We start from the raw sequence: 26,744 nt of genomic DNA, 5'->3' as shown, positions 1-26,744 counted from the left end.
GTTTTTCCTTTCCCCTCGATAAAGAGTTAGGGAGTGAGAAGAGGTGGGGCTGGAGAAGAACTCACTGTTCTTCCCTAACCCTAACCCTAACCCTAACTCTGTGAGTAGGGTCTGAGCTACCAGCTGCCCAGAGGAACAAACGTCAGTCACCAGAAGGGATGGATGAACTCATGCCTGGCCACACTCTTGCTTGCCCACCTAGATTTCAGTGGTGGTCGTGGTCAAACCCTCTAACCACTTCTTTCCCAGTGACCTGGATGTGTCCCAATTTGCTGCTTGCAATGAGCTGGCCTGGAGCAGCTTGGGTTAAAAAAAAAATCATTCTGCTAAATGCAGTGTAATGACACTGAGCGAAAAGTTGAAAGTCTAAAGGGATATTCTGGATGCTCGCCATCAGTAATTGCCATGTTGGGACTGGCAACAAAAATAGCATTGCACAGATATTTACCCAATTTTCATAAAAACTATTATGGCTTTATTTTCAAAGCAAGTAACTACAGAGCCATGTGGCTTGTCAGTAAATGTTCAAGTGATTAACTGAGAAATGTGGAGGTGGGTGGAAGAAGGCTGTTAGGCATACGAATCTGAGAAAAACAAAATTCAGAAAAAGATGTTTTCTGAATTGTGAAAGCTCAAAGCGTTCTGGTCTCCAGAAGGATGTTCCACACAACAGTGCTGTCTCAGACCCCAGGAGAAGAAGAGGGAGCAGTGGCACAGCTGTTTTGGTGGTTATTTTTTTAGCATGCTCAGAGTTAGATTTTCAAATTCAGCTTTCGCAGAGTTAGGAACCTGGCACAGAGAGCCAGTTGCAAAGGCAAACTGCAGTTTTAGAATGAGCCCCATTGCTGGGCGGGAGGCTCTTCTTGCTTTCTTGCCAGCAGGCCTGCCCCACCCTCTCGGGTCCCCGTGGGTGTCAGATGAGCCCAGACTGGCCTGCAGGGCTTAAGGAAAGGGCTGGGAAGGAGCTGCCAGAGCGTCTGTGGGGGTCAGGCAGGACGTGGGATGGGTTATCTGGGCGAGGTCTGAGAGGCCTCCTATGCAACTGCCACCCACAGCCTTGCCTGTGAAACTCACTGCAGTACCAATCAGCCAGGGCGCAAGTGGTGAGTAAGGAAGTAGTGGAAGCTGGGGTATGGGACCTGGCAACCTCAACAAACACTTCAGTATTGATACTGCCAATGGCTGTCTTCTGGGTTCATCACATAGTAATCTTGATGAGTCCATCCCTATCGCCCCCACATGGGGCTACCAGGGCCACCACCATGGCCATGGCCAATGCTGTTATTGTGCTGCTGCCACTGCCACACAACTGAGAAGTGACAGTATGGGGTTTTGAGCCAGGCCTGCCAGTTCCCGAGACTGTGCTCTTACATGCTATGCTTTCTCCTGCACCCACAGTCACAAACCCGGCTTTCCTTCCAAAACACTGGGACGGGCACGTCGCAGGAAGGCACGCTGCTACCAGGCATTTTCAGCAAACATAGCCACTTGGATCTCTTAAAAATACAGATGCGGAGGGGCAGGCCTTCTCGTCCAACAGCTCTCAATGAGCGTGCCCACACCTCCAAAGTGCCCAGGGCTCACTTCTCTACACAGACCTCCAGCTCAACCCACGTGCCAGCAGCCCAGAGAGGACAAACAGGACACTGATACAAAAGGAATTTTAGATTTTCCAGGGCAGAGCCACTTGACTCCTGAGGGCTTCCCCGGCCCCTCCCCGTGATGCAGGTTTAGACCCAGGGGACACGTGTGAGGAAGCAACCTCCCAGAAGGATGAGGTGGACAGGACCACATCTGAGGGGCAGCACTTCATTTCATTTTTAAAGCAATGCTTTAAACTCCAAGTCTAAACTATTTTCTCTAAAAATGTGGGAGTGCTTTCAACACAGGCTAGTGACATTCCATTCCCATCCCCGTAACTTGACCATTTCTACCACATGAAAGACATTTCCAGATGACTTCGAATCCGTGTAAAATTAACACATTAATGATAACTCATGCAAAACGCATATGCTTAGTAGCATTTTAATGAATCAATACATATTTATTGTTTGGAAATACGAGATTATGGCATCTCTTCTTTTATTGGAAACTGGAAACTACTTAAAAACAGTCCACTTTTTAAATGTGACTGTTAAAATTACTAGGCTAGAATAGTTTGTAATATTAAATTTCAATTCTAAATTTTCCATAAAGTTAAAATTCTACAAAAATCTATCAAAAATTAAAACGGCAAAAGACTAAGCCACTAAAAGCAGAGTCAACAGAATCAGGTCAGGCCTGAATAAAAGCTGTTTCTCTCTCTCTCTCTCACACATACACACACACACACACACACACAGAGACAAAAACCCCGAAAAAAACGAAAACCTTGACCACACAATATTTACAAAATGTCAACATAGTGACCTGGATATTTTTCAATTCACTTTTATAATAAAATGATTTTGAAAAAGAACTGTACATATTTTCTAGAGAAAGACTCATTAGATATAAAACTTGAACGTCTGGGGCATGAGTTAAATCCTTGTAATTCTGCAGCAAAACACTCTCCCCTCCAAACAGGATGCACCAAGCGTTTAACACATTAATTATCATCCTTCATCAAGCATAAAACTAACAGTCAGGAAATACAGCTGCAGTGGCACAATTACCAACACACTCTGAACACACCCTGCAGCAAAGAAAACAAATGGGTTGCTTTTCATTAACAGAGCCTGGCAAACCTCTCCAAAGACAATGTTTTCTTTCCAGCCAGAGCCCGAAAAGGCATTTAAGGGGCGATTTACTTAGGTAAATCAGGAGAACAAATAAATCGTAAAAGTATCTACTTAAATTTCAAAGTATTCATTATCAATATATAGTGCCATTCAGAAGAAAATTATATGCATTCGATGACTTGATCAAATCTAAATCTAAGGAATGTATTTAAAAAATATGTTAGTGCAAGAGGGTTGGTAAGTCAGGTAATGTCCTTAGGCTTGACAGTGATACAGAAAGTACCGATGGTTTTCATTTTCATGTTTCACGGCAGACGATAGGATACACACCTCCATCTATGCAATGACGGCTGCATAATAACAGAACTCCATTATACAGGTGTGAATCCATATAAAAAAGAATTAGCTATTAGCTTGAGGTTCTAGATGAATAGCATTCAAGAGACATAATTCGGCATAGTGACTTCTGGACACTTAACATTCTTGATATTACTATAATCATATTATACCTCAACAGATGTATTGCTCCTACTGAGTTTGTATTAAAATCAAACCATAAACTGGTACTTAAACCATAATTTAAGAAAGGCTCTGGGGATGAAAAAGGCAATAAAGTGTCATCTGCCCAAAATATTTGCAATTATATCCTGAACCATCGCCATCAAACTTTCCCTAAATCTTCTGCCCAGAAATCCTCTGACATAACCATTAGCTGGATCCTCTCTGCAGGATTAAATGCCATGGCAGAAATTAAAGGGCCGTGTTTCCCTCAGCACAGGAGGCCAGGGGTACACAGAAGGACTCTTCCATTCTTGTGGCACAAATTCAACTTCATGTTGTACTTTACATGCAATTACCATATTTTTCAGACTATAAGACGCCCCCCCCCCCGGCAATTTGGGAGGAATAATGGTGGTTAATACTGCTGTCGAGTTCTGTTTACATTTACATTGGTGAAATATTATGTTATTTATGTTATTAAATATTTTACCACATTTTTTGCTTCAAAATTGTTTTCCTATTTACCTCCTCTAAAACCTAGGTGCATCTTACGGTCTGAAAAATATGGTAGCTCAAACCTGAGCTTCTTTTAAACTATACTTTGGGTAGGCATCACTTCAGCTTCCTCCTGGCTTACCTGTGTTACATACAGTTGTCTTTCAAAAGACAACCTGAAGTTGCCTGTATTGTAAAACAAAATCTGATGCACATTCCTGCCCTAAAACAAACTCTCTGCTTTATCAAAGAATGATCCATGGGATTCTGCTCAGGCCCGTGTAAAAAACATAAATAGTGTGAGTTGTACTAATTGTAATTAACCTGAAGATATCCATTAAATCCATCTGATCTGGTGTGTCATTTAAGGCAACAGTTTCCTTGTTGATTTCCTGTCTAGAAGATCTATCCATTGATGTCAAAGGGGAATTAACATCCCCTAATATGGCTCTGTCACGGTATATCTTTCCCCTATGTCCATGGAGATTTGCATTACATATTTAGGTGCCCCTATGTTGGTTGCATAAATGTTTACTAGGGTTACATCCTCTTGTTGGATTGTTCCTTTTATCATTATGTAGTGTTCTTCTTTGTCTCGTATTATAGTCTTTGTTTTAAAGTCATTGTGTTGGATATAGGAATTGCTGACCAGTTTATTTTTTCATTTCTATTTGCATAAAATATCTTTCTCCATCTCTTTGTTTTTAGTCTATGTGTCTTTTGTAGACAGCATATGTAAGGGTCTTTTTTCTTTTAAATTCTCACCTAAGGATATGTTCATTGATTTTAGAGAGAGAGGGAAGGAAAAGGGAGGGGGAGGGAGAGAGAGGGAGAAGGGAGAGAAAGAAACAGTGACTGGATTGGCTGTCTCCTGCACATACCCCAACAGGGGACCAAACCTGCAACCGAGGCATGTGCCCTGACTAGACATCAAACTGCAACCTTTTTTGTTACAGGGGACAATGACACTCCAACCAACTGGGCCACCTGGCCAGGGCAGGGTCTTACTTTCTTATTCAGCTATCCTATGCCTTTTGACTGAAGCATTTAAGCCATTTATATGTAAAGTGATTATTGATAGGTAAGAATGTATTGCCATTTATTCTTTATAACTATGTTCCTCTTTTTTCTCTCTTCCACTTTTAATCAATGGCCTTGGTTGGGATAGTTCCTTCCCCATGATTTACTGAAAGCAGCAGTAAGTCAGGGGGAAGGACCGCAGTCCTTACTGACAGCGGCCACACTGCCCACGGGATGAGGAAGGCTGTGGGTTCCCTCTGTGCGGTACAGTGGGCTGGACGGAGGAGGATACGTGAGAAATGAATCTCCACCCCCAAGTGCTCATAGTCCAGCTGACAGAACAGGAAAAGACACATTCTGATTCCATTCATGCAGCCCACCAGGAAGCAAGCGAGCAGCGGACAGGGGTTGTAAGGAACACCCCCCATGGCCAGGTGTCCTGTCTGGTGTCAGGTCAGGTACAGTACAAGGTGACTGGACTGTCTTGGGTTCCTCTTGGGACCTTCCTTTAAAGGGCCAGGGTCTTCAAAGGGTTTCTGTCTTAGTATTTTCGTAGATGCAGTGACATCACAAACATCTCAAAATCAAAGAGGTGCTTAATGGCAACAAAAACCAGCTTTTTAATGTTTGTTAAACAAGATGATAAGACACAAATTGCCTGAAAAACTAGAAAGGTAATTTCTAGGTGAACTTGAACAGTTCTTTCCTGGTGTTTCTGTTTTAAGGCTCTGACCTGGTAACCCAGTGTTCGCTCCCCATTCTTAAAATCCTTTTGGAACCCAAATCATGTCCTTATCTCAACAGGCGCTCACCCTCAGCAACCATCAGGGAGCAAAACGTTTCCACCTTCAGCTGCAACCCCGGGAATCAGACATCGTGCATGTGTCTCTTTTGAGCTGAGAAATAATTGAGTTTAATGTTGCTATTGCAATTAGAGAATATTACTCCAGTGTCTTATGGAAAAATCCAATTCCATATTGGATAGTGCTCACAGAATAAAATGTGTTTTGTTTTGTTTTTTTGCCAGAAGTAAGGGAGAAAAAAAATACCTTCTCCAGTGAGCCTATTTGAATTCAATAATTAAAAAGTAACAGAATGTTCTGGATTTGTCCAGTCTCCTCTTCAGCTTTTGGAAGGAGTCGGACAGGCTGGGGTTCACCGCAGTTCATCTCCTGGGGACATGCACCCCGTGGCCCAGCCTGTGTGTCTGGGTTGTTGTGGCTGTGAATATTGGTGCCGTAAGGAAGACACCACTGAGGGCCACAGTTCCCGCTTTGACGTTTGGGGTCTGTCAGAATAATGCTGCTTGCTGCAGTGGGCACAGTGACAGAAGCAAAACTTTTCTTTTCACAAGATTTTCTAATGGCCTCTCGAGCTCTCATACCTTTAATGTAGTGAATTCGTAGGGCTGGTAGCCTTTGAAGCTCTCGTGGATGGCTGCCATGGTGTGAGACGTTTTCTCCCAAAAATGAAGCAGAGTGGTCTGTGAAGAAAGACAGCAAAGCCATCAGCGTCCTGAATGCCTGGCTCTGGTTGTGGGCCCCAGAGACATGTGCCCGTCTGCGGCCATCGAGGTCCTCCAAAGGGACTCCAGCCTGTCTCTGCAGACTCCTTTCCCACCATGCCCCTCCTGACACCCTGCATTTCAGCCAAACTAAATGGCCCACTGTGCCCCCAAACACTTAGACTCATGTCCTCGACCACCTGGGGCCTTCTCCGCTCCATCCTCTGTGCACTTATCCCGGATCTAGCCACCCGAACCCAGGGCTAAGCATTAACAGTATACTTTTGTGATCCCTCAACTGATTTGATGTCTCCCTCTTCAAACCCTCGTCGGATCCTATAGAACTTATTTTACCTGGCACACCCTGGTCTGTCCTTGAAGTATAGAAAATACACACGGACTACACTGCCTCTGACTTTCTTCCTGAACCTTCAGTTCTCTGGGGACAGGGAATCTGGTCTTGTTAACGTTGATAGATTTGGCCTCCCACTCTCGGTCGGTGCTCGTGGTACTTTGATGGATACAAAGTGCCAACTGGAGGTTAGTATGGGACAAAACCAAGTTCATTGAATGAAGACGGCCTGATGGGTAAGTGACTGTGCTGGGGGAGGTGCAGGCATCAATGCTGACTCCCGAGGGGGTGTTCTGAAGGGCAAGGCACAGTCTGAAACGTCACACAGAGTGGGGTTTGGAAAGGCACACGTGGAGGGGACAGGCGCTCAGGCTGAGGGCACCCCCCAAGCCAATGCAGGGCGGGGAGGGGGCAGATTACAGCGTGTGAACAGGGAACAGCTAGTAGTACTTGGCTTGATTCGACTGCAGTCCGCTGGAAGACAGAGACGTAGGAAATGAATTATGAGAAAGGCCCAAATCGTACTTTGAGCTCAAACACCATTCTTCTGTTATCTAAACTTCTTAACATCCTTGGTTCATTGCAACAAACATCACTTTGTTACCTGGTATGTTGCGAGCATATGAGACAAGAGATTGCATCTGCTTGCTCCAAGAAGATCCACTTTTTGACACACGTCCATCTTCAATTTGTCAAAGCTCTTTTTGGCAAGGCGTACCTGTGCTTGTACCTGTGAAAGTAAAAGGAACCATTTTGAACCAAAAAAACTCTTCAGAAGTTCAAATCTGCTGGTGGGAAAAGAGCAATAGTGGGCTTATGCTTTTCACGTAAGCAAACACATTTGAAAATTCCAGGGAGGGCAAGAAGATTCCACAGCATCTGTTCTTTACCTCCAGAGAACCTCGATGACAGCACTGCCTATCAGAACCATATAGCGAACTTACCATCCTAATTATACTTTTCTCAGATGAATATTACAATTTCTCTCCTCTCCGGCCAATCACAAACGGCCCACGGCAGGGAGAAGCCTGGAACCACACAGGGCAGCAAGGGAAGAATTCTCCCTCCTGTATTCCTGCAGTTCCTGGAAGCTGGCTTCCCCAGTGTTAACATCTTACATAACACGCTGCATTTGTTAAACACAAGAAATGAATACTGATACAATGCTATTAACAGCAGACGTCATTTGGATTTTACCAATTTTTGTCCTTTTCTGGTCCAAGACCCAGCCTAGGATTCCATGACAGGGAATTGTGATGCAGCCTGAAAAATGACCGCCACTGATAAACTTCCAAGGTTTTAAAATTGAGTATGTACCTAGCAATCCTCCATCCACCCCTGAGCCATACAGTAATTCTGGGGCAGGGGAAAGGTCAGGAAAAGACTCAGAAATTCTATGTATTATTTCATAATGAAATAGAAGGTTTTAAAATTTAATACAGCTACATTAGAAATGGGTACATCAAAATTTCCCTTTCCTCCCATCTGAGGCATCACCACATCATATTTTACCCAGGGAAAGCCAGCCAGATACTCATTTTTCTCAGATAATTCATGCAGCGGTAGTTACCAGGCAGGGAACCGTGAGTTGGAAGTAATAATAGCTCTTCCATCACAGGACACATACCGGGGGCAAAGACAATGTCTACCTTGATCACCATTATATACTCAGCATCTAGCAACCAGGTACAAAGCAGGTGCTGAATACATATTTGGTGACTGAGTGAAGAGATTTTCCAGGCCATTTCAAAAGGTAAATTACCTGCATACCATTTTAAAGCATCACCTTCAAAGTAGTTTTAGAAGGGATGATTTTATTTTCTAATAAAGATAAGTATGAAGATCATTTCATATAAAATACATTAAGTTTTACCACTAGTAATACTAACCTATATTCACAGCTTATAAAATTATGATATAATCATAGTGGAAATTTAACAATTGAAACAATTTAACAATCTATATAATTCACAATGGATACAATTGAACAGTTAAGACAAGTCACTCACCGCCTGCCAGCATTTATTCTCCCCCAGCCTCTGTTATTGCCTCCTTGACTGCTGGGGGTGAGAGGCTTCATTCGGGAAAGTAACAAACAGGCAGGGCTGGCACCCTAGAGTAGCCTGCCTGGTTCCTAAGCCATGCTTTCTACCTCCTAAGCAACTTACACTAGTAGCCGGAAAATCAAGAGGCTCAAAATGATGGTTCTAGTCAGAAGCACAAGTATTCCCTGTATATTCTATGGAACTGAAAAACAAAGAGGCAGCACGTTTACCACCACGTGGACAGAATTGGACCCTAAGTGAATAGGGTCTCGTGTCTCTATCTGCGTAAAACATTTCCTAAGAACTCCTCTGTGTTCTTGGTCTATGGAGATGGGAAAACCGGAGGACGGAAGCCTCTCAAACTGTCCACGCCTTGGGCTGAAATCAGTCCCCAAGCCAATCTTTCCCCACTGGAGAGTGGAGAGACTCCAGGTAAAGAATGCGGGAGTGCTGATCATAAAAGGAATTTAGAGTCAGTTAAATATCAGTGATTTTCCTGCCTTCCCGAGTGGGAAATAAGGAGACAGAGAAAAGAAAACCCGTGTTCCAGAGGGGAGAGAGGGGAGAGGTGGGAGAGGGGAGGGAAAGGCGTGCCAGCAGCTGAGACCCTCTGTGGGTGCCCCAGGAGTGCCCCAGCTGCACAGGCCAGGAACCCCTCCTCCTCAATCTGGACCCCAGAGGCATCTGTCCTCAACCATTTCTGCGGGGGGGTGGGGGGGGTAGGGATTAATATGGGTGTGAGCATTCATTCAACACATACTTAGTGAGCACTTATTATGTGCCAGGACCAATGCTAGGCACTAGGGTGTCTGTAAAGGAGTAAGATACAGAGCAGCTGGTCAAGAAATACTTATGAATGAAAGCACAGAGGCATAAGGACCCCCTAATCTTTCAGAGAAGACAGACAAGTTAGCAACTAAATTGTAATACAATGGGAAAAGGATAACAGGACCCAGGCTGAAGAACACAGGTAGCACAGACTAGGGAATGATGAATGCTGGGGTGAGGGGTGAGGGGTGGGGCAGGGGGGTGGGTTGATGGCTTTAAAGCCACAAGGACTGGCTTCCCAGTAGCCTACTTTCTGCCCTGTAACACTGTACTCTTTTCTCACTCTGCCTCTGGGCTTGGCATGTAACTTGCTTTGGCCAATGGGATGCTAACAAATGTGATGAAATTGGAAGCTTGAAAAAAATAAATGCTAGTGTGCGTCCACTTTCTCTCTTGCTTTGAGATGGCCATGGTCGTGTGCCCAGGCCAGCCTGAGAACATGCCTGGGCTGGCCAACTATGGCCACAGCGGGACACAGACTCGGGAATGAGCCGGCAGAGATCAGAATGGTCCTGATTACCCGTAGACTTGTGAGCAAGAAGAAACTTGTGTTGTTTTAAGCCACTGAGAGTTATGGTTGCTTATTTCACAGCATTATTGTAGCCATCAATAATAGCTATAAATGGTAGGTAGGTGGGCAATAAAGGCTTCTGAGATAGGGGAGTATCTGAGATGGGGCTTAAAGCTCGACATAGTGCATGCTAGGTATCTGCGAGACTGGCCTGATCAGGGGGAGGTCCTAGGTTTCCTAATTAAATGCAAATGAATATTTTTGCAAGGATGGAACTAAAGCTTTTTCCTTTACATTAACATAATCGATTACGCATAGATATTCTTTTATCCTAGGAGAAAACTTGTTTCACTTGCTTATAACACAAAGCTCATGAATTAACATGCTTTGAAATGTGCCCTAATTTAATTTTGTTTGAATTTCTGTAAAGTCATTTTAGAAACCCAGAAGAAGACTTCAACACTTGACCCAGCGAGTTCCGAAAGGCCATATGCTTTGTGCGTCAACAATGATTATTAAAATACTTAATGCACTGCTGAGTTTCCAAATGCTGAGCCCTCTCCCTGCCAAACAAGGAGGATGGTACACTGCTGGGCATTTCGAATCTGGTCAAGTTCACTTACTGTTTTGTACTGCATGTCTGCTCTCTGAAACGCATTTCCAGTCTGCAGCCTGAGGACAAAACACCAAGGACACAGGCAGGCAGAGTCTAATTTCATATGCCTCCAGATGCACTTAAGTGAAAAATGTTTTGATTATTATTCCTTTCAATCCCAGATAAATTACATTCAATTACATAAACATCTTGAGGAGCTCCTCTGTTTTTCAAGGTCCTTTAAAAAGTCTTTAGTCAAATAAATGTCCCCTTTGTTTATTTCTTAATTTTGTTTCTGGGGCCCCACCTTTCTCCTCTTATTCTCCCAGCTCCAGGAAATGGCTGGGCATATCAGACCCTCTTTCTGACCCTGCCTCCCCCAGGCTGCAGAAACGCAGTTTACCAGAGAAAGGAGCAATGTCTCAACTGCCAAAACTACAGGGCACTCCTCTGTTCTTGTTCCTCCTAACCTGAAATTCTACCTCTTAGCCCCAACTTGAACTACATTATGGCGAAGCCAAAGCTATTCATCCTCTCAGTTCAATCTGGCTTCCCCATCCAGTGGGAAAGGTCTTCATGTTACCCCACAACCAAATAATTTGAGAGTAGTTTTGTATTTTTTTGGAAGTGTTTTCTTTCCTTTAAAAACAAAATAAAGAAAAACTGCAATCCTACTTTTACATTGCCTTCCAGGAAAAGGCTCTGCCTCCCTACCTCCAACCATTCATTCAGCAAATATTTACTAAGTATTTTCTACATAGTGGCTGCAGCGAGTAAAATGGAGGTGGTCTCCATCCTCACAGACTGAAAGTCCGGTGGGCGTTTTCACATCAGTGAGGGAATAACAGCAAACTGAGTGAGATGCTTGGAAAGAAAGCCACACAGACCCACAATGATTTACCACAGAATCTGGAAGGACATTCTCCAAAGAAGCAACACATAAGCTCCATTCTAAAGGACTGAACATGATTAACCGTGCAAGAAGGGAGCAGAGCATGTGCAAAGGCCATGCGGCAGAGGGCAAGAAGGCAGGTCCCAGAAGGCCAGTGTAGCTGGGTTGCTGAGAGAAAGTGTAAGGGTTGTCTGAGATGAGGTGAGGGGGGTGGGTTGGGGCACATTCTGGAGCAGGAGCCTTGTAGGCGTGCTCAAGATTTTAGTTTTTAATCCTAGAAGCAGTGGAAAAACACCAGAGGCCTTTAAGCCTGGAAGACACAGGATCTTATTTTTCGGTTTGAAATGATCACTCACTGTGGTGTGGGGATGGTTAGGAGTCGAGAGATGAGGGTAGGTGAGGACAGAGCTAGAGTTAAGGGGTGGATAGTGGTGCTGGGTATGAAAAAGTGCTCTGGTTCTTATGTATCTAACCACCTTAAGCTCAATGTCATCGTCTAAATTGCCTTTTCCACCAGACGATTCTCATGGACACCTGAGACCACATCAGAATCCTTAATTTCTTTCTCAAACAGCTCTCAATACCCCTCCCTCATTAACTTCATTCGTTCACCCCGATTTTCCTCTGAGGCAACATCCTGCATCCAGAGAATACATTTAGGATGACAGCATACACCAATCACTTGTTTTGGCTTAGTGAGGTACTGCAAGACAAAGGCTACTCTGTCTGAAATTACTTGGAAAACCGAAGGTTAGATATTTGGCTTTATTAAAAGATCTTGTTTTGGAGGCCAATGAACCAAGGAAGACCTGTCGAGGTTCAGCTAACCAAACACCTTGCTGAGTCACTGTTCTGTACTTCATCTATGGTATTTACCCATCGATGGCAGGAGCAATTTTAACACTGTGTTGTGCACAGAAGTCTGTGTAAATGACTGTATGTGTGCCACGCATGCGTGTGGGCAATAAAGTGTAGAGTCAGGGACTGTCTATTTTTTTGATATTCCTTCTCTTTATTCTAACAATGTGGTGTAAATGAGGGCTGGTGCTCTCTTTCCTAGACCACATTTCCCCTCCCAGAGCAGATATGCACTGCATCTTCTTTATCCAACCTTGTGTTGAAGGGAACTTCAGTTGTTTCCATGTCTTGGCCACCATGAATAATGCTGCAGTCAACACAGGGGTTCATTTACCTTTACAAATAAATGTTTTCTAGTTTTGGGGGTAGATACTCAGAAGAGGGATGGCTGGGTCCTATGGTAACACTATTCTTAATTTTTTGAGGAACTACCATACTGTTTTCCATACTGAAGATGTTTCCTTCTACTCCTTCTAGGTTGCTGAGAATTTTTATCAGGAGTAGATATGATTTTATCAAATCCTTTTTCTGGATCTGCTGGGGTGATCATATGATTTGCTTTTGGTCTACTCACATAGAGAATTACACTGACGGATTTTAAAGTGACCTCCATTCCTCTGGTAACCATGTTTAGTAAAGATTATATTTATGTCCAGCAATAGTTCTTGTTCTGAAGTCTATTTTGTCTAATATTAATATAGCCTCTTCAGATTTCTTTTGATTAGGTTTTCAAACTATATATTAAGCTTTCCTTTTACTCTAACTTGTCCTTGTCTTTATATTTAAAATGAGTCCTAAGACTAGACCCAACTTGGTCTTGCTTTTTTTTTTTAATCTCATCTCTAACTCACTTTTCTCCATATTTTTTCTATAGAGAACAATATGGAACTTTCAAAATTTTATCAATGAGGAAATGAGGGTTAGTCTGGTATTAAAATAAATCCATTCTGCTTCAGAATAATCTCAATTATTTTCTAAGTTCTTACAAACCATCTATATAGTAATCAGTTCTAGATTTGATTAAGAATTAAAGTGTAATTTACTATATTAAATTGTTAAGGTTTTAAAATTCTCTTTTAAAATAGAACATTATTTCTTTGTTTTTCTATCACCTCTGATTTCTCAGTTTACTGGAAGTATTTCTGTGCATGGGTACATGTGATCTTTCTGGGACATAATCCATCTAAGTCCAGTGACTAAGTGTATTTGCATACAACGAATACACATTAGCCCCTTTCATATATTGAGCTTCAAGTGTTCCTTCAGAGTTTCTTTCTATCCTTTCCAGTTCTAGTAACACTTCCCTTAAAGATAAAAGTACAATAGAAGCTTAGTTCTATTTTCTCTGCTTTCATTATTAAGGTTAAATAATCCAAAAATATATTATCTGGCTCTGTTCACAGTAAAGGTCTAAAAATAATGGCTAGCTCAAAAGCAGTATGCACCCCATCACCCCGCTCATGGGCTCTAACTACCATTTCTCTCTTAAAGGAGCCAGGTTTTCTTGTCAAAATGGCTGATTCCAGGGCTGGGGCAGGAAATATGTCAGATGGTTCGGAAACATTTTGTTGTGCAAGAAAGCAAGGAGGACCACTACCAGAGCCGTGTCTAAAGGACTCAGGAGGAAACCTGAAAGGCCCCTCTAGTCAAAGGTGAGACAATTTCAGCATCAATAAAGTAATATCATCAACAATAAAAATACATCAAACATATTCAAATCTATGAGTTTATATGGATACATAAAAACGAGAAAATGAACAAATTGATAAAACTAAACAACCTCATTGGGCACCTGTAGAGAATGCCAGTGAACCAACTGAATATTCTGACAAAGAACCAAACATTGATCCTGTCTTTTCTATCAAACTATCTTCTACTTCAGGATAACCTGGTAGTTGATGAAGGAAAGTTACTCATTACTGAACCATTCATATGTATTCATTAATAAAGAATACATAATATATTAAACCATCTATTCCATCTGTCTTCACACTTATAACAGCTTTGTTGTTAGCATGTTACATAAACCTCAGTCATTCCAAGTTTTAGCTATCCTGAAACCATTCTTACTTCATAAATTCTGTTTTTCTTCCCAAGAAATAGTATTGAGCACCTACAGTTTTAGATGCCGAGAACAGCAGGAAATAAAGTCAAGCCTCTTCTTTCAGGATGCTTACACTCTGCTGGGTGAAACTGGACAATAAACAACAAAAGTAAATATATGGTTTATTGGATGATGAAAATAAAGCAATATAGGGAAAAAAAGCAATGTAAGAAAGACATAAGTGCAGGATAGGGAGGAATGGCAGAGGATTCTGTTTTAAATGGAATGGTCTGGTAAAAACTCCCTGGGAAGACTGATCGTGGAGCAGAAACCTGGAGGAAGCGAGAAGGCAAATGATATAGATATTGGGGGAAGATCACTTTCGTGGCAGAAAGAATGATGAATGCGAAGGCCCTGAGGGCACAGTGTTCTCGGCCTGGCAAGGAACTGTGGTCATTCTCTTTGGTTTTCTGTTTTTTTTCCCATCTGTTTTACATGCCTTATTGACACATATGTTTGTGAACAAGTTGATAAAATGGTGCTCTTAACCCAACTCAACGGGCGATTTAAAAATCTCTATATTTTGAAAGTCAGTGTATGACCATATCAATAGTTTTAAGTTTCTATAGAAAGCTCATTCATATCTATGTTGTCCTTCACGCTTTTGTTGTAATGAATGTAGTCTATTGGTATTGAATAATAGTTAAATGTGCTTATAAAGTTTTGCACATCCCTACCCCGCCCGCACATTGTCATTTGGGATTTTCCCCTAAAATGCCAAGAAAAGAAAAAAGAGACAATTTTCACTCTACAGTGAAGGAAAAAACACTTCCACCCTCTGCAGCATCATTCTAGCAACGTTCTTCAAAGATTCACGTCTAAATACTGGGCGAGAGGAACTGAAGAGACGTTAGGACTAGGCCAGAGAGAGATGTTCCACTGGTACAAACAAGTGGAGGGACCAGGTGGTTAAAGTGCATTGGAGAAAGCACTCCTACAGTCTGAGAGACAAAAGGGAGAAGGGATCAGGAAGAAATCTATACATGTTTAATACTACAACTATGATAGCTAATAATTAATACTTTTCCCAAAACAAAGATGCCATTGTCTTTTATTTCCTCTTAAACAAGCATTTTGAAGTTGAACAATTCAGTGATAATAAATAAGCAGTGATTCTAAGGCTTTTCGGCTATACTGCTGCTGAATGTATAGATAAAATCGAATTGGTCAGCTAGCATTCCCTTTACACGAACGAAAACTGCTTATTCAAGACGAGGACATTGGACCCGCCTGTGTACTCAGAACAACGCACCCATGTCACGGACGTAATCTCAACCCATTCATATGAACATTATGCAACATTTATTCAGATACTAATGAAAAAAAATCCAAATTTCTCCCCTACTTTCTCTTTAGAACCTCATGTCTGTAACATGTTTTCTGGTCACGAATGCAAAAGCCACCTAGAATGGAGGAGCTCACCAGAACTTCTGGGTAATGTTCTAGGAATGTATAAAATACTGTGCTGGATGAAAACCTTAATAAGTATCTCAATGCTGATTCAGAAGAAGTAGGGGCCCACACATACCACAGACCACTCTCTTTTAAGTTCCCAGAAAAGAGAATTTTCGCTCTCCTTTGTTTATTCCACTGAACCATGTGTTCCAAGTTGGGTGAGGAGAGGAAGAGGAGTGAACATCTCAGGACGGCAATGTTTCACCATGTTCCACTCTCACAGAAGAAAAAACTCAGGTACAAAATGATCTGCTTAAAGCCAAACAGCAGTTAAGTAGAAAGCCCAGGATCTGGCCCAGGGTTGGATGTTGTCTCCTCTTGTCTGAAATATAAACCCCGCACCCGTACCCTGCCTACCTGTGGCCCCTCCCCCTCCTCTCCCACGTTACCTGCTGGTGCCACGTGTTCTGGGCACACCGGGCTGCCATTCTCCAGCCGCACCATAGCAAACCCACCTCCACATTTCTGCACATTTCCTCTGCCTGGAAAGCCCTCCCCTCGTTGTCCAGATGGTAACTCTTACTCACCTTTTAAGTTTCCACTCAAAGGTTTTCTCTTCTGAGAACCTTTTTCTGTGATGCTCCTCAGCTGAGTTAGCAACTCTTCCTCTCTGCAGTCAATGTGCTTGGCAAACACCCTTCTGACACAAAGCTACGGTAAGTGCTACCCGCTCCCACGTATGCCCAGCTTCCCTCAACGATAAGCTGCAGGAAGGTGGAAGTTAACTATTCGATTTCACAGGAGTAATTCAATTCCAGGCCTGTAGCTAGCGGGTATGCAAAACACTGAATGAATAAAGAGAGAAGAGCAGAAGAATGAACTCTTAGGCCTTACTTTCTCACTATGTAACACTGCTCTTTCTTTTTTTAAATCCTTACCCGAGGACATTTTCTCATTGATTTTGAGAAAGAAAAGGAGAGAGGAAGAGAGAGAAATATCAACGCCAAGCATTGATTGGTTGCCTCCCATACACGCCCGTACTAGAAGCCTGTACTGGGGATCGAGCCCACCACCAAGGTATGTGCCCTGACTGGCAATCAAACCCGCAACCCTTCAGGTGCAGGGTTACACTCCAACCGAGCCACATCAGCTAGGACAGCACCGCTCTTCGACAGTGCACAACTTGCGCAGTTTGCAGAACTTCTGGTGGCCTTTCCCAGATACTGTCTCCCTTCCTAACCATCACCACCACCATTTACTGACCAGGTGTTACGAGAACATACACATACTCTCATTTGATTCTAACAACACTCCTACACCATACTTTTGTTTCTGCTTCACGGAGAAGGAAACTGGGTTTCAGAACCATTAGGTAACTTGCCCTAGCTAATATGACTGGCCGGGGAGGGGCAGGATGTGAAAGTCCACGCTATTTTCACTGATTCACTTTGCGTTCCCCATTGTAGCAAATCTCAAACTAGTAAGATTAACTGTATATCACCCCAAATGGGGGAGGGGTGTCAGTTTTGTCTACTACTCTTTCTCCTTGTCGCCTTATTAACTCATTACAAAAAAATATTCTAATATGTTAAATTCATGATTATAGCTTGTTTTAAAATACAAACTATTGCCCTGGCTAGTACAGCTCAGTGAATTGAATGTGGGCCTGTGAACTAAAGGGTCACCAGTTCCATTTCCACTCTGGGCACATGCCTGGGTTGTGGGCCAGGTCGCCAGTAGGGGGTGCTTGAGAGGCAACCACACATTGATGTTTCTCTCCTTCTTTCTCCTTCTCTTCCCCTCTCTCTAAAAATAAATAAGTAAATACAAACCATTACTCACTATGCAATAATATATCCATTCATGTAGGATCAGAATTAAGGGTCTTCTATTTTCAAGCCCTTGGCAATTTGAAATAAATACAGTTAAAATTATTCACAACCATGTAGGGCAAAATATACAGATACATTTCAGATTAATTTAGCTAGCTATTACACCTCCCCAACATTCTTAATGTTTGCTCAGTTGGTAAATTATTTTTCTGTGATCTGTTTTTAACATAGAGCATTTCTGTCATCAGGAAAATATAACTGACTGGGTTCACTTCCTCTTTTAGGTCATTTATGGACATATTAACTAGGGTCACAAGACTGAGCCCAGGGCACCAGTTTTGTCAATCTCTCTCTAATCTGAGACGCACACATTTCAGGGGACTACACAGCTACAACACTGTCATTTTATCCCATTGCTATTTCTTGTACTTTACTGTGGTCTTAAAAATGTATCATTTCTTTTTTTATTCCTCTTTTTGATCACTTGTTCCTGTCTGCAGGCCACGTGAAAGACTGGAGAATTTTCTTGTGTCTCTTGGCTGCCCAAGCTAAACCTGACTGTTCTTTATATTACAGTATATTTTTATTATGCTTATCGATGGTCATTCGGTGTGAGTAATCTAACTCACAAACACAAATTGACTTATAAACTAACAGGTGGACTGATCAGCTGAGAATTGTCTTGCGTGAGGAGCTGTGCTTATTCACTTGGAGTGGGGCCCGAACAGAGCACATGGGGGGAGATGCGGACATTCCCTCTGTGCATCCGTGCTGCTGCCCTTGAGCTCTAGAGGGTGGTGGGTCTGGGAGTCAGGACGTACCTGAGACGACTGATGCAAAACCCACTACTTCCCTGGGCACCCAGAGTACGGAGGGTAAACCCAGACTCTGTAACCTGCGTGCACGCCTTCCTTATCTGGCCCTGGCCCACTTCTTGACATTCGTCTTCGGCTTCTTTCTTTCTTTCCGCCAGTGAATCTTCCAACTCACTCTTTTCTCCCAGCTCATAAAGGAGTTTTATCCTCTTCCTTTTCATATGCTGTTCCCATCGATGTCTTATTTTTTCTCCTCTTTGGCTCTTTAAAATTCAGCTTATACTTCACCTTCCTGGAAGCACATTTCAATCCTCAAACCTGGCTGTAGATGCCCCCTCTGTGGCCCCTACAGCACTTGATCATGTACCTCTACCATCTCACATGACACTCATCACATGGTATGATCGCTATCATTTTAATTGACTTCTGTATTCCCCAGGGAGCTTGGGGCAGGAACTGTATCATGATTTTGTTACCCAAGTACTGATAGTAGGAGCTAAAAATACTAGTCAAATAGTTTTTAACCTGGTGCACAGCAGTATACACCATCAGGAGCTTTGGGCGTATAGCCTCTACTTTTATAGTCTAATGATTTACATCTTGTCCCTTGGCATGGCTTTGTTTTTTGTTTTTTTTTGGTTTCTTTTAGAAGACACTCCATAGTAATTGTATACCAAGAAGAAAGCTGGTCCAGCTCTTTCAATTTCCCATTAGTCTAACTCTTTAAACCATGATCTGTGTTGAGATTCCACACATTTCTAGAGCGCCTCTTTGCTCCTTCCTGCTAGGAAACACTTCATTCCAGTTTGCTCTAATCAGCTGTTCTGGAAGACGTGGGTTTGCGTTCTTTGTACACACCCAGTTCAGTAAAGTTCTGTGCCAATGCTGACTCCCTCTGTCATTACAGGCCTGAGAACATTTCAGATTTTCAGTATGATGAGCAAATATTCCTGTGGCTGAGGCCGCCAGCTGTCCATAAAAATTCACCGGCCTTTGTGTATTTTCCAGACTCCCCTAAAAACAGGTGTGGCCATGGGACAAGAGTTCCCACCATGGAATGTGAGCACAAGGAGAGGGGTTTGGCTCATAAAGCCTTTCTCCACATGTTCCTGCATGCGCTGCTTCCTTTGGGGATGACTGGGGTGTCCACATCTAGGGAACACTGGGAGGCAGACTTAAAGACTGTAAAGAGGCCCTGACTAGAGCGGCTCAGTGGGTTGGGCATTGTCCCACAAACTGAAAGGTCACTGGTTCGATTCCCCATCAGGGCACATGCCTGGGTTGTAGGCCAGGTCCCTGGGTGGGGGTGTGTGAAAGGCAACTGATCCATCTCCATCTCTCTCTCTCTCTCTCTCTCTCTCTCTCTCTCTCCCTCCCTTCCCCTTTCTAAAAATAAATAAAGTCTTAAAAAATTAAAGATTGCAAAGCTGTTATCAGCCTGGGTCTTTAAATGACTTCTTGGAGGAGAGCCAGTCCATTGACCAGAACACCTATCCAGGACTATCTGGTGAGTAAAAACAAAGAAACAAATAAAACAAAACTTCTATTAGTTTAAGCCATGGAATTACAGAATTTTGAGTATCTCTTTGTACCATAGCCTAGCCTAGACTATTCTACCTAATGTTGGGATGGATCTTTAAGAAGAGGCTAAATGACAAGATATGATACTGGAATCAGGTTACAGTCTAACAATCCCATAGACAATCAGCAACGATCCAAAGATTTACTTCTGTTACTACTTTGATTGTCAGCAGGAATGCCATCAATCATACCAGATGATTACTAAAGTGTTCAGACATTCATTTCACTGTTGCTGAATTCTTGTAGAAATGTTGCACAGAAACAAGGGGTTGGGCTCAGCATGGTGGGGTGAATCTGGAAACAGTGAAACTTCTGAACACATCTTTGGCCTGTTCTCAATGGAACTCAGAAGTCCTGGCTGACTCTGGTGACCTTCTAAGGCTCTTGGCCCAAGTTCCCCAAACCAGTTTCCAGAGGCTAATAGTGCTTTCCTTGAAAAAGGAGAAAGCCATTTTTTATACTTTTACATACAAGAGATTTCTTGATATTTAGGGCTGGGAGAGATATATGCTTGAAAAGGTGAAGGAACCAGAAAGTTGGATATGTGAACAACAACAAAAATGCCTCTCATCACAACGGTCCTTTTCTTTTTAAAGTGCTTCTAAATAATTGTGCCACTAAAAAATCATTTTAGTTGGTGCTTTCTTTCATATGTGCTCTATGCCTCTAGTCTTCTGCCTCCTCTAACCACTTATTTTCAGTTATATTTTAACTGTTTAATTAAGGTACAGCTTACATTTAAGTACAGGGTCCAGCGCAAATAACGTCCCTTTTTTATTACAAAATCATAGGCATGTAATTCTGTAACATAACAATATCACACTCAAGCACACCAGATGACATTTTAGATGAAATGCTCAAATTAAAACTGTAAATTATTACACCCATATTATTACCCTACCAACCACACTCAAGCAGGCCATAAATGTACAGGGTCTGACAGGGTACTTCTGTCAGACCCTGTACATTAAAATTAGCTCCATAAACATTAAAAGATGTACATATTCACCCCACATAACCACCCCCAGATCAATATATAGGACATTCTCAGTACTCCAAGGGACTCCTTCGTGTGTCACTACAGGGACTATCTCCTCCCAAACAGAACCAAGATAGTCTGAGTAATCTGACCTCTATCACCATAGATGACACTTGCCTGATTTTGAACTTCACATAAAGGAAATCGCACACCACATACTCGGTGATGTCTCATTCTTTTCAACAGCATTCAGCCCTATTATTACAACATAGTAACAGCTAATTCTTTTCCACGGCTGTATAGTCGCCTACTGAATGAACACCACCATGATTTATTTATCCATACTACTGGTGGTAGACATTTGATTTGCTTTCACTTTGGGGCTATCATGAATCACACCACTATAAAAATTCTTATACATAAGTTTTACATGAACACTCATTTTCCTGGGTTCTAGACCCAGAAGCCAGAAATACATTCTTTTTGGTAGATAATACCAAACAGTTTTCCACAGTAGTCCCACCCATTTATGCTGCCAGCAGCGATGTAATTTCAGTTGCTTCGTGTCTTCACTAACATTTGTGATTGTCAGTTTGTTCCATTTTAGCCATTCAGTGGGTGTTAATTTTCACTTCCCTGATGAGTAATAATGCCCGCACCTTTGCAGATTCGTGTTGCAGATTTGATATCTTCCTTTGTCAAGTGTCTGTTCAGAAATTTTGCTTTTTATATCTAGGTGATCGATATTTTTCTTTTTGATTTGTGAAACTTCTTCAGACGCTCTTGATACAAGCAACTTGTTGTACTGCAAGTATCTTCTTCCAGCCTGTAGTTTATCTTTGCTCAGTGGTATCTTTTAAAGAACAGACTTTTTAATTTTGATAAGATACAATTTATTATTCTCTTTTAGGGTTAGTGTTTTTTCTGTTTTGTTAAAGAATTCTTTTCCTGTCCCAAGGTCATTTAGATATTTTTGCCTATGTTTTATTCTGAAAGATTTGCTGTTTTAATTTTGGATTTTAAGTCTATGACCCAACTGACCCAGCCTCGTTGATTGAAAAGATCATTATTTCTTCCAATGAACTGCAGCAATGCTTTGGACAGAAACTGGGTGACCGTGTGTGTGTGTTACAAATTATCTAGTCTGTTCTATTGGTTGATTATTTGTTGGTCAAAACCAACTGTTTTAATTCCTATAGCTTTATATGAAGTCTTAACATTTAGAAATGTAGGTACTTTGCTTTATCCTTGTTTTTAAAGATCACTTTGGCTCTTCTAAGTCCTTTGTATTTCTGCAAGTTTATTATCATCCTGTGAATTTCCTCTTGGGGTTGGGAATGGTGTTGCATTGAATGTACAGATCCATTTGGAGAGTACTGATATGTTGATAAGAAGGAATGGAGTATTCTAATCCATAAACATGGTATACCCTTCCCTTTGCTTAACTAACTCTGCTTTAATTTTTCTAAGCAATGGTTTGCAGTTTTGGAATTTGTAGTATAAAAGTCTTGTATGTCTTTGGTTAGATGTATTCTCAGGTACTTGCCACTTCCAATTTTAAATGTGGTTAAGAAAATAACCCAGTGCTTAATTAGGAAATGTAACCCCAATACATTCAATTAAAAATTTAAAAAGAAAAGAAATGTAAGGTATGACTAGCGTTCCCATTACCTTGTTTCAGAGGTCAAAAGAACACAACCCAAATGCAAACTAAATATACAATATCAATACAGTGAAAATTATCTAGAAGATTATCTGAATGTTAAACTCTTCTACTTTCTAAGAGGTGAACATATCTGGGCATATATGATTCCTGGAGCAGTGTTCCAGTTACACGGCTAATGGCAGAAAAACGCAACGCTCGGGTCAGATTCCCTTCATTCTCTGCGACCTCCCCCATCCCCTTCTGCACTCTCAACACATCCTGCCACACGCCACACGGCTGGGAAAACTCATCCTCTCCTTCCCCCTCTCACCTGGCTGCTGATTATGCATGCACAGTCTTCAGCTTAAACAGTGATATTTCTGAGATGCCTATCCTGTCCCAGTGGGCAGAATTAGGCATTTCTGCTATGGGCCCCAATAAGATCCTTTAGATCTTCTCTCCTAGCTCTAGAGTCTGCACTGTGCCCGATTAGTGTGTCTCCCTGACAACATTATGAATTCTACAAAGGCAGGGTCAGGGATGGCCTAATTCACGATTTTATTTCTAGGGCTTTGCACTGCCTGGAATATATTAATTGCTCAATATTAATATGTGACGGATTTATTATGAAATCTGGGCAGAGCAGGAGATTGGGACCCTTTTTTTTTTCCTTGAATACTGGAGTCAGTAGAAGCCAACCATTGGATTGTCCTACAGTGGAATCAGTTAGAGGAAGGTCTATAATCCTGGTAGTTGTCTTACAGGTGCTATGTTTCTTCCTAATTTTTATCGTTGATAAAACATAAAGCAATAAAAATGAATTAAAGAACTACCTTGAAAGAAGACAACTTTTCCAGAATAGCCAGTGGAGCTAACATTCATGATTTATGCTATTTTGGAAAATGCTTTGTCTTTTTAAAATTCTGTTTTTGTGTGGTACACGATAGCATCCTGTTTGTTCACTTTTGTGCCACGTAATTCTTTTTGAAAGGAAACCCACTGTCATGCCAAGGTTGGCAATGCAAATGAGAGTTTTCACACAGGGAGACTATATCCCCGAATTTGTAAGGGTAGTTGTAAAAAGGGTGGTTAAATGACATAGAAACATTTAAGAACAATGAATAAGGTATGCTCCCCACTCTCAAAGAAAGTTCAGATTGCAGGGAAGATGAGACACAGGCACGAATAATAGAAAATAAAGTAGTATTTGAAAAGTACCCTGAGAATGGAACAAAATAGGATAGGATTTCCATACATTTATTTTTCTGTATATTATCACTAACACAGAAAGTTACTTCTTAGTCTCCATCAAGATGTTTATCTCGCTGATAAAACAGAAAGAGCTAGTTAATTTGCTAGCGTCTTCTATATGCAGAATCAATGAGCTTTTAACTTCCACAGCAAGATCATGGTCACTGCCCAGTCAGAGTTGTTAAGTATGTGTCCAGTCGCCCAGGACAGTGCCCAGGAAGGAACATCCTGCAAGTGCCTGCTTTCCTATGGATAATGCTCGTCTCAACCTGTTTCTGCAGAGCGAGGTGGGGCTTTACGTCACGGATGTACAGCAAGGCCTGGTGCCACTTCCAGGCTCCGAGAGGACGGCAGGGAGGGCCAGCACACAGCCTTCTGTGGCGGCTGTGCTTCTTATCCATTGCAGGAAGCACACTCAACAGGGAAAGGGGTCTGCTCTTCACTCGGAAGTAACAGCCGAATTCGTATCGTGGCTTGTTTTGTTAAGATGTGATACAGAGCAGAAAAAAGGAAATTTGCTTTAATCATCCTCCCTAAGGAATATATCACAATATAAAAATCACAAGGGAGCTTTTTCTCTTCCCAGGTTGCTTACAAATAATCCTTTTAGAATACATTTAAGTTTAGAGAAATAATTCATACTTGAAATAAAACCTGATGACCAACTATGGATTAAATAGCTGTTGTGTGTAAAATATATACCCAGGAGTATGATATAAAGTTACCTTGGAGAGTGGCGAGATATGTAAGCTATCTTTAGCATTATTTTGAACTAAACATTTTTAAGATATGAAAGAAAATAAAAAGAAAAAGAGATACATTAAAATAGTTGTATCCTCCTTTGGTTAAAAAACATAGAAAACTCAGCTCAGATTCAAACTTAAGCAATACTATGAGACAGCTAAAATAAAATGCAATTGTAATCCTGATCTTGTAAGACTGATAACTGAGTATACGAATGTGCCTGATACATAAAGTGCAGAGCAGAATTACGAATTTTACATAAAACGATCCATCATCTATCATTTATTCATTGACCAAGGACTATGCTTCTGCAGGGGTTCTCAAAATGGGATTCCTGGACCAGCAACATCAGCATCCCCTGGGAGCCTGTTAGGAATGTAATTCTCAGGCCCCACCCCAGACCTGCTGAATCAGAAAGCTGGATGCGCCTCAGTGATATGTTTTCACAAGCCCCGCAGGTGATTACGTTGCATGCTGAAGTTTAAGAACCAGCCTGCTGGAGTGAAAAGGCTAAAGTCATGCTCTTTGAATCAGAGAAATTTGGGTTCAAGTATTTGCATTTAGACTTATTGTCTCTGTGACCCCGAGCAAGTTATTTCATCCAAGTCTCGATTTCTAAATTAGGAACTTCTCAGGACTGTTGTTAGGATTAAAGGAGGAGATATATGCAGATAAGGCACATAGTGTATACGCTGTACGTCACACATGCAATGCTTGATACACAGCAAGCACTGACTGGCACCTGCAATTTCCAGGCACGGGAGGCCCCATGTTACATGATGCTGTAGTACACACAATGTTGCTCAGACATGGCTTCTTACTTCTAGGACCTAGGTCTGGAAGATAAGCTACACTAGCATGCAAGTAACCACAATGCAAGGTAGAAAGTGTTAGGTGGCAAAGAGTGGTGTATAAAGTGCCCTGGGAGGTTGAAAGAGTGGAGGAAGCAACATATGGTCTGGTTTTTAAAAAAGAGGAAGCTTTTGGATAAGCACGGATCAAGGGAAGCACATTCCAGATGCGAGGAGCATGGGGAGGAGGGTGGGAATCATGGAATACAGAATCTGGCTAACAGGATAACAGAAACTGGAGCCTATAATTTATTGCCTGAACACGGGCACTTGGCAAATGAAAGGGGGTGTCAGGGCAACAGATTCAGAGGAGACCGTGCATGGGCTCACCCTGGAGCACAGGCTGCTGGGCATTTGAGTACTGGAAACAGGGGTGGAGAGTGGGCTGGGTCTGTGCATTGAAGGGTCTCTGATGACAGGTGGGGGCTCTGCGTTGCTAAGTCACAGGGAGCTGCAAAAGGTCCTCAACAGGGACGTGGCCGCAGAGCAGGTACTTGGGAAGATGACTATGGCAGCACTGTGTAGACTGCTACAAGAATGGAGAGGAGGGCATGGAAGAGAGAGGTATTTCCGGAAATGAGATTTTGAAACCAATGATATACATCAGACAAGGAGAGGGGGAAGTCAAACCTGAAGCTAACGTTTGAAGCCTACATCAACAGACAAGGAGGTAAAGAGAAGGGGCTGTCCGGGGTGAAAGCATCAAGAATTCGCTTTTGGACACGAGGTATTCAGTTTGATGGGCTCTGTTACACACAACTTGTGCCTGGGTCCCCATGTGCCACCGATAAGGGAAAATATGGCAACTGGTTAGAATTGAGCTCTTATTTCAGTAAGGCCCTCTCCCCATGGAAAAGACAAACCATTCAACATCTTGACATAACAGATAGGCTCTTTATTTTAGTTGGATTTATTTTAGTGAAAGAATACTTAAAACTGGGCAAGAATGAATGCTGGTGGTGTGCTACGTGGACCAGACTTTAAGTACTTTACAAATATTACAGATTTAACCCTTCTAAGAATCTTATGAAGTTAATGCAATTAATATTATAATGCCCATTTTTCTGACGAAGCCATCGAGGTACAGACAAGCTCAAAGACCTACCCAAGATGATACTGCTCCACAGCATGGAGCCCCAGACTGAACCTAGGAGAGCCCAGTGGTAGGAAGTGAACTCACCTGTTGGCAGGTGATTTCTTATACTAAAGACATCTCATGGAACTTA

At 42.1% G+C, this 26,744-nt stretch overlaps 1 protein-coding gene across 6 annotated transcripts in view; it reads right to left on the bottom strand.

Annotated features, from left to right (window-relative positions):
- Nucleotides 1-26,744, bottom strand: part of ICA1 (islet cell autoantigen 1) — a 136,931-nt gene that overhangs the window by 34,480 nt on the left and 75,707 nt on the right. For all 6 annotated transcript variants that reach the window (XM_045828696.1, XM_045828699.1, XM_045828693.1 and 3 more), the window contains exons 7-8: nucleotides 7,197-7,322; nucleotides 6,121-6,219 (exon numbers count right to left, since the gene is read on the bottom strand). In XM_045828696.1, the coding sequence (XP_045684652.1) occupies nucleotides 6,121-6,219; nucleotides 7,197-7,322 (225 nt within the window). The remainder of the gene's footprint in view (nucleotides 1-6,120; nucleotides 6,220-7,196; nucleotides 7,323-26,744) is intronic.

Source organism: Phyllostomus hastatus, unplaced genomic scaffold, assembly GCF_019186645.2.
Source record: "Phyllostomus hastatus isolate PE091 unplaced genomic scaffold, TTU_PhHast_1.1 phas_scaffold_78, whole genome shotgun sequence".
Taxonomy (NCBI): Eukaryota; Metazoa; Chordata; class Mammalia; order Chiroptera; family Phyllostomidae; genus Phyllostomus; species Phyllostomus hastatus.
Note: the sequence above shows the minus strand (reverse complement) of the source record. Positions and strands in the feature narration are given on the sequence as shown.